Genomic DNA, 9,067 nt, shown 5'->3' on the forward strand with positions numbered 1-9,067 from the left:
GAGCGATATGAAAGCATGAAAATCACAAACACTGACAGCACAAGGTTTTCATCTGAAGGAGATGATTTACACCCACAGACACTGCTGCTGTCGTTGCTTTTCTAGTAAAAGAAAACAACATCAAAATCCAGGAGAAGTGAAGAGAGAGAGTGAGAGAGAGAGCATGGCATCAAACAGAAAGATTTATACAGCAATGCATTGTGGGACGGAGCCCTCCTGTCAGGCTTGTCTGGATGCCAGGCCGAGGCCAAAGATCACCACCGATCTGCCACCAAAACTGCTGATGTCAAACATCTCGCGTTTCCCTCGCTCTCTTTCTCTGCTTTCACACATGCTCACTCGCCCGAGCTCGCAGCCTCCACTCTGGATCTGATTTCACTCTCTCCACTGCGTTGTTATGGAAACCAAAATTTGGGTATTACATCACTCGCTCTGTGATGGTAGCTGCGGTCCGATACTGCAACCTTTGCTCACAGTGTCGCCTCCAGAGGGCGGAAACAAGGACCTGAGTCACATTCAGCATTTAAACTTTAGTTTAGTCCAGAGAAGAGACGAGCCACGATTAGCTTTCACTCATCAATAACTGAAATCGGATCAATATTTGTCCGGACAACAGCCCCAGTTCTCCTCAGTGATCTACAAACAGGTTACAGAGTACCGACCTGGTTTAGAGCTTCCTCCCAAACATGCCACACGTCCGGCTTTGTTCTGCTTTAAGTCTGGTTTCAAGCTCAGTTTAGACTTACTTCACACTGGTTTCAGATGTTTTGGATTTAAATGTTTCAAATCTGCTTTCAAACTTGATTAAACTTGATTTGAACCTTGGTTCAGACTAGTTTCATCCTTGGATTAAACTTAGGATAAACTTTGGTTTCAAACTTGGCTTAGACTTGTTTTGAACTTAAGTTCAGACCTTGTTTATACTTGGACTCCACCTTAGCTAGGTCTTGTTTAGAGTTTCTTTTTCAGTCTTATTCTCAGCCTTGGTTAAAGGACTTGTTCTGGAATAGGTACCAGACTTGGTTGAGATTATTTTCCATCTTTATTTTGACTTGTTTTCAGACTTGGTTATTTTGGAGAACCTGATGCTTCTCGGGTTGGTCTGAGTCTAAAACCTCTGCACGGTTCTGCATGTTAACATTACTCAGACTGTTTGTAGGAGACAGAAAACTCTTCCTTTACATGGAAGGACAAAGGCACCATTTTCCAAGAAGCTTGGAAAGTTCTGCAGGTAATCGAGTGGTGACGTCAGACTGCAGTGTTTACATGAGCGAAGCTTAGAAAACAGTCATGCATAACGTGTTAAACCTGAATGTGTAGCAGTATGACATAAAAACGAGTAATCTGACTGAATAAATGTTTATCTGTTAACAGACCTGCCACAACAAGTTTTTCCAGGACACGACTAAACGTAACGTCCCAAGCAGGTAGAATTCTGAGTGTTTTTGTGGTTTTCCGACAGCGAATCCTCCTCTTCGCGTCTCTGCGTTTTTCCCCTCTTTCTTTATCGCAGTCCATCCATCTGCTTCTGCTCTTTAATCCTCGTCCCACTTCCCCATACATGTGTCACGTTGAAGTGTTGCCTATGCATCAGAATCTGTGGGTGAAGTGTGTGAGTAATGCTTCCCCTGCTGTCAGCCCGAACAGCTGAAGTGCCCTTGAGCAAGACACTTAACACCCAGTGAGCTGCAGCAGAGCTTTAAACCAGCAGCTGGTCGACATCTGTGACACAGTCACATTAAATGATTGTGCTGGTCGCCTCGTCGCCGTTCGTATCCGCCCCATAGACGCACCCGCAGTGACATCGCCTATCGGTCTGTAAAAACGAGCGTTTCAAAATCGCCATCTTAGCGTTTGGAAGTCCGGGTATGATGAGTGAGGGGAGAAGCTGATTATGAAGCCACATGCTCATTGGCTAACCAGCCAGAATTACTAAATATGACCTGAATGAGGGATTAAGACCACAAACTCCTCAGGAAGGTGTTTACAGAGGGGCTCACGGCTGTTTTACCTTCTGCAGGAACAGAAGTCTTTCTGCAATCACAGCTATCGCCCCCTGGTGGCCTTTAAACATCACTCAGGTTTAACGCATTTAACTCATCAGCTTCACTTTTCAGATCCTTTTTCGGAAGCTGAATCCGTCTTACACGCCATCTATTACGCTGCCACTTATATTCCCAACATCAACTAACAACAGAGACCAGTGAACATCAAAAATGGCCGACTGTTACAGAGAACATGTTTATGTTTGTTTTTTTAAATGACATGAATGAGTCATTTTTCCAGCACTGAATAAAATTTAGGTTTTAATGTCATGTCAGGTATATTCCTTTTTTCCTTTTCTGTTGATTGGATGAAAGAAGACCCTTTCCCCCAAATACAGCAGGAAATCTAACAGAATCATATTCTAATGTAGTTCTATTGGTATCTCGTTACACAGAGAGTTTTGGTCGAGCACAAGTTTGCGAGTTTCACCACAGTTACTCTGGATACCCTCCATGACATCGGCCTGTCTGCAGGGCTGAATGCCACCAGAGTCAAGGATCAGTCAGCTGATCAAAAACATGAAAACAAGTTTTGTTTCATCAAAGTTCGACACGGTAAACAGAGCAAGTGAAATCAAACGAAATCGATCTGGCAACCTGAACTGAAACCAATTTTTCCTTCATCTGTAACTCGCTGCAGGCAAAGTTTCCTCGCTTTCTAATTTATGAGCTTCATTTGAACTTCTAGACATCAACAAATCCAACATGCAGAGCCAGTCCAACAGTTACAAACTTTCAAGGTTCCTGAATTTTCTAAAGCAGCCGGTTAAAGGAAGAAAAGGCTGCTGGGAACTATTTTCACTGGTGGCTTTATCGTTGTGGTGATGTAGTCCATGTTTGTGACAGCAGGACAACATGTTGGTTTCCAACACACGTAACTTTACATGGAAATCTCAGGCTTGCAGTGAGTGTTTTGATCCAACCGTCTGCAGCAGGTGAAGACATGCTTCAGCTGCCCGCAGGCTGAACTCACCGAGGCCCCGGAGCATAACGAGGACTGCAGCCATGGACCAGGAGGGAGGAGGCGGAGCCTCTCTGCAAGATGGCCGAGTCACTGGAGAGACATCTGATTGTTGTTTACTTTGTACAATAATCCAAAACACCTGGATTATTATAACTCCTGAAATTTCAAATGGTGAAACAGAGTTTTGTGTGTATTTAACTGGAGTAAACTGCCCCTTTGATGAGTCTTCACATTTATGTAAAGTCACGTGTCAGTTTGGACACGCATGTTTCAGTCCACTGTTTCTGTATTTGCCACTTCCTGTCACACCACCCCCAACACCAGAGCTCCCCTTCTTTCCTTTTTCACACGTCACTTCCTGCTCTGACACCAGCCGCCCATATGGAGCGGCCATACTGGGAGATGCATATGTCGTGTTGCTGGGAATGCACGCGTACTGCCAGTCGAGCATGAGATTCGCCATGAGTCAGTCTCTTTGGGCTTGTTTTATCACATAGTAGCAAAAATAAACTGGAGTCAGGAGGACGGTTTTCCCCCCTGAGTTCGGACTCTCAGGCAGGACCGTCGCCTTCTTTCAGCCAGAACCATCTGTCTGAGCACACCAGAGGGTTAGATCTTTTAATGAAGGATTATATGTAATAGAAAGTCAGCAGGAATAAAATAATGTTTCATATTGTTAAATTAGGGCAACCTGGACTTCTAGTGAATATTTTAGCCCCAAATATTAACATTTGGCAGAATTTTTTTTTATTCACATCAGCTACGAGAATAAATAAGAAAATGAGTCATTTCTTCACTGATCCATCAGGTAATCTTGGCCAAATAAACAATAGGAAGAAGAAACCAGCCGGTGCTTTCTTGTTGTTTGTGGCTGCAGCTGCTGAGTTTGCACCTCTGGCTGCTAAATAAAAGCTCTCGTTTGGAACAACGGTGAATTGTGAGAACAAACAAAAGGTGTTTTCCTGGAGCTGCGATCATCTGTCGTTCTGGCAGCTTTGCAAAGCAAAGACGCCAAAATGTCAGCATCCGTGAGACCCGAGAGCTGAAGTGTGTCCAAACAAGGAGCAAAAAAAAAAGGTCGACAGCTCCGAGAAATGCAGAATATTCATTACAGTCAGCTTCGCCTGGATTCATCACTGCCTGGCAGATTTTTACTGCAGAGGTGAAACCTTCACCCAAACTAAAAACGCCCTTTTTACAGCTCGTGGATGCTGTTACGCAACCTGAAAACAGCCACAACTCAGCATTAGGTTATTCATGTAGAAGCTTCCTGCTGCTCTGGAATCTGGAGATTTCCCAGGAAGCATCTGCAGGTCCAAGTGTGGCTACATTTACCTGAAAAGCTAAAGTAACGGGTTCAGTCGTCTGCTGCTGATTGGATTTAACAACAAATTAAACCATTGGTTTGCTTCTTGACTGTAAACAGATTATTAATCCGGTTCAATGAATAAAACACATTTTCTGATGTTTCACAGGCTCATAAAGACGAGTTTAAGACCTCAGCTTTGAAAATACAAATTCCTTCTTATGAAGGTACAGACTGCAGTACAATGAGATTCAAACAGAGCTGCGCTTTCTGAGCCACAGTTCATAAAAACACTTACGAATGAAGAGCAAGCAAGACTCTTACACCAGCCTTCTTTCAGCCTTCCCATTACAGTGGTGAGATTAACCCGGATCAGCACAGCCATGTGATCGAAACACAACAAAGATCACTTTGTTACTGGTTAGGAAGCAGGGTGGCCGTTTTTCGTCCAAAGTGATCCAAATTTGAAAAGTAAACACCTGTAATCATTTAAAACTGGCAACATAAAAGCCTGAAGACGTGACCACGCGGAAAACCTGCAGTGAAGTGAAACAGAGGCAGTACTGCAAGGCTGGTGATAAACATCATCCCAAACATCGAGTTTCACAAGCTTGTTGACGTAGTTTTAGGCATAAATTAAATTCAGGAATTCATCTTCTGAGTTGCCTATGAGTTGGGAGTTTAAATGATCATCACGCACGCACACACTATTGTGATCTCAGTCAGCAGCATTCCTCACACCGTGTGCAGGAAGGCAAAAAGAAGGAGATACAACAATTTTCCTGGAAATGTTTGCGTTTCAGGTTTCATTCGCAGCTGAATGACGGTAAAATACTTTTTTGACCTCAAAACACAAAAATATGTTTGCGACAGACCCAAGATGCAGAAACACATTTACACCTGTACGATCCAGGACTTTATCAAGTCAGCGCGTCCACATTTAATTGGGTTATTCCCTGATCAGCGTGATGTCACACAGAACTCTGACCTCTGACCCCCACACCTGCAGCAGGCAAACACAAAGGAGGACAGAAAAGTTACGCCTTTGTCACACTGACTCAGCAGGAATAACAAGAAAGGGTCTATGTGGATGTTTTGTAATGCAGTAGATTCTTGACTCAAAGTCGTGTCCCAGCACGACTTTGAGTCAAACAATCAGATTCGTCACATCGGAGTGATTCAAAACTACTGGAAGTGCTTTAAAACCAAAGACGCCTCTTAAACCAGGAGGACGAGAACAGGACAGAGTTCATACAGGTGCTGCCTGCTGCCTCTCCACGAGCTGCAACAGCAACGTCTTTGGAGACACGCTGGATATAAAACTGTGAATCTGCACTTCAGGGCTTCAGCAGTGGAGGGAATCATCTCGCCACTCACACCAGAGACCTCAATTCAACTCCCCCATGGGACAGATTTAGATTATTGATTGATCTGCTATTAATCATCATTAACAGTAATGGTTTGGTTATGTTTGGGCAATAGAACCAGTTGGTTATGGTTAGAAAATTAAACCAGTTGCTCAGGTTTAGAGAAAGATCCCAGAGACAGTTAATTTACAGTGGTTTTCACGTTTTCTTAGTTGCCACGGTGACACATCCCCTCTGAAGAGTCTGCACATCTGGCTGCAGATGTGAAGCGTACCTCCTGAAATATATTAGCTTCAAATCTGACTGTTATGAATAACAAATCTGTGTCCATGTCTTTAAACCAACAGGTGATTTTTTTGTGTTCTGGTCGTTCTTCAGATCACGGCTAAACAAACGAGCCTCACCGCCTCAGAAGCAGCCGTCAGCCGCAGGATGCTGAGGCCTCTGTGCACGCTGGGATCTTTTCTCTGGACAGGAATCGGTCACAGACGTGCCCGACTGTCGGCCGTCTTTTCAGCACAGACACCTGCTCAGCAGCATGCACTATGACTCACCTGCTGCCTGTTTTTTGTGTTTTTACATAAATAAAAATATTTCCATCACAAATCAAAATTTTAAAATTAGCAGGGCTCAAGAAAAGTAAAGAAGAGCTCCTTTACTTTTGTCCACATTCACTCTGGTCTCATTTATTTATTTATGCAGTTTTGTTTTCTGTTTTATTGTGATTTGAATTTTAAAACTGAATTGAATAATCGTGATTATGTGATTGTAAGTTGTGCAGAAAAGTCCAACACTGCACGGGAAACAAAGATGCTGACGGTCACTCGGACCATCACTGAACGAGTCCCCCGCTCACAGCGAGCTCAGAGTTTGGTAACACACTTCAGCACCATCAGCCACCTGCTGGAGCTCCACTTATGTAACTCTTGTGGGTTTAAGTGGTTTCAGAGGTTTGGAATCCACATTTAAACCCATCCACCAAACAGAATACCTGCACAGGTGAAACCTCTCTCGCCCTTTCTCACACACTCACACACACACACACACACACACACCAGAGAAACGATCCAGCAGCTGAAGCCTGCTGAGCGCTTACATAACCAACAGCTACAGCGACATACAAGAGGAAGCTTTTCATTTCCAGCAGCAATATTAGGTTACAGCCTCACCAGCTTCATTAAAGCCTGAAAACTGCTGAAACAAAGTGCGAACGGAGATCCGAGGGGAGGATCTCTCTCCTCTCTCATCATTCAGATACTCACACGAACGCGTGGTAGAGCAGCGCCCATCCTCTCGGCCTCTCCAGCGCGTCGTAGATCAGGTTCTGGATCTTCCTCTTGCGGATGTTATTCCTCTTGGCCGGCCGGGCGTAGTTCAGGGGGGTCTTGGCCAGCAGCCCAATGCCGATGCCCTGGGAGCTCCGCTTGTAGTCATCCCGGCCCGGAGCCACCAGCAGCAGGGCGCCATCCTTGTCCGCTCCTGCGGTGCTTTGGTCCAGTAAGTCCCCGGGAGGAGCGCCGGAGGGCTTCTTCTGCTCCTCCGAGCCGCTAACGACGGTCCTGGACCGGAGCCCCATGGTCAGTGCTGGATGCCCGGTGTGGGCAGCATGCCATGATCCGGGCGCTGGATCCGGAGACACCCCCCTCTCCTCAGCCGCGGGTCATTTAAGGATGTGGTCCCCGGCGCGAAGGGAGGTGCTCAGCAGTGTGACTGGAGAACGGGAGGAAAGGAGGAGTGATGGAGGGAGAGGAGACAGAAATGGAGCGTTACTACAGGAGAGCATCGGCATCTGGTACAGCAGCGCGAGGACAATGTGCGTAAAAACCGCGCATAACATGCACGCGCTGATCACCACGAGAACACACGGAGAGGCGAGGCCGACGCGGAGTGGGATATAAACTCACTAATGCGCAAAAACAGCGCGTTTTCCGGGGAACACAGTCTCCGTGTAACGCGACACGAGGCGAAAACACACCTGATCACACCGGGCGAACCCATCAATCAATAATCTGTAAAACAGAGCAACAATTGCCCACTTCCCAAACAGCCAGCACTCCTCCATACACACACACACACACACACACACACACGGGATAGACAAAGACCTGGCGACACACACACACACACACACACACACACACACACACACACACACACACACACACACAGGAAATCAGAGAGCGCCAACACCACCGAGCCCTACCGGCGGCGCATCCCGGCCATGGCTTCTGTCTCCGGGGCTCCCAGCCTCCATCCACCTGCAGAGGAAGAGGTGCTGAGACGGAGGAGGAGGAAGAGGGGGAGGATGGAGACGGAGGATGAAGAGCAGAGATGCTGCGCGAAGGAGGTCGATACTGAAACTGAAGCGGAGGAGAAGCAGCAGGGAGGAAGATGAGAGAGAGGGAGAGAGAGAGAGAGAGGGAGGCTTTCAGCAGCAGCAACGCAAACGCCCCGAGCGCGCGCACTCACACATCCAGGCATGCATACGTGCACGCGCTCAAGAAAGCGTCCACCTTCGCGTATTCAAGAGGAAAACGCGCGTGTAAACACAGGTAGATGCAAGCAGACGCGCGCACGACAATCTGCACAGTCATGTAGACGTGCACGCGCCTGTGTGCACATGCATGTGCAAGAAACTGGTTCTTTATTTCAGAGGCAAAACAGAAAAACAGAGTTACATAAAGACGAAGCTTCCGCTCCTTAAAGGGTTAAGAAAACAACGGAAACACGGAGCGGACTTCAGATTCTTTAGAAACATCATTTAAAGCGCAAATCTCACCACTGACATTTGCTTTATGGGTTTACGTTTTCTAAAAGTTGGACTTTTTGTAAAATTTCAATAAAATCAGAATGAAGTGTCTTTAAAATCTCCCGTATGGCTGCGATAGCATGTCAGCTGTTGTTTTCTGTGTTTCAGTGCAGAGTCCAGGAGGGGTCAGAGGCTCTGCCTGACAATATTTGTTGTTTGAAAGCCAAAAAGCTCAGATAAAAGAATGAAAGGACAGAAAACAAGCAAACAGAAGCAGCAAACCCCACAATACTGGCTCCAAAGAGAACAAAAATCCACAAGGAGACAAAAATAACTACAAAAAAAAAAAAGATTCAAATTAACCACCGAAGCAAAAAACAGCAAATCAGTTTAAACCTTGAAAACTAAAAAAAGTCTTCAAAGTGAAGCAAAAACAACCACCTGCTGATGCCAAATCACCACAAAGACCTAAAACAATCTCACAGAGAAGTTAAAAGCCACAAGCTGATGAACTAATGCTGAAAGAGCACAGAGGGAGGTAAGAGCGATCAAATTCGCCCCTTTTCCATCAAAGCGTTCCCACTGAGAAAACACTCAGTGGTTTTAAGACAAATGTAAACAAGAACCACTGGGAAA

At 45.7% G+C, this 9,067-nt stretch overlaps 1 protein-coding gene across 1 annotated transcript in view; it reads right to left on the reverse strand.

Annotated features, from left to right (window-relative positions):
* kcnq3 (potassium voltage-gated channel, KQT-like subfamily, member 3) overlaps nucleotides 1-8,024 on the reverse strand; it is a 109,787-nt gene extending 101,763 nt beyond the window's left edge. The window contains exons 1-2 of the mRNA XM_063462086.1: nucleotides 7,886-8,024; nucleotides 6,945-7,392 (exon numbers count right to left, since the gene is read on the reverse strand). Of these exons, the coding sequence (XP_063318156.1) occupies nucleotides 6,945-7,258 (314 nt within the window). The 5' untranslated portion in view covers nucleotides 7,259-7,392; nucleotides 7,886-8,024. The remainder of the gene's footprint in view (nucleotides 1-6,944; nucleotides 7,393-7,885) is intronic.
* Between the last annotated feature and the right edge of the window lie 1,043 nt (nucleotides 8,025-9,067).

This window comes from Pelmatolapia mariae, linkage group LG18, assembly GCF_036321145.2.
Source record: "Pelmatolapia mariae isolate MD_Pm_ZW linkage group LG18, Pm_UMD_F_2, whole genome shotgun sequence".
NCBI lineage: Eukaryota > Metazoa > Chordata > Actinopteri > Cichliformes > Cichlidae > Pelmatolapia > Pelmatolapia mariae.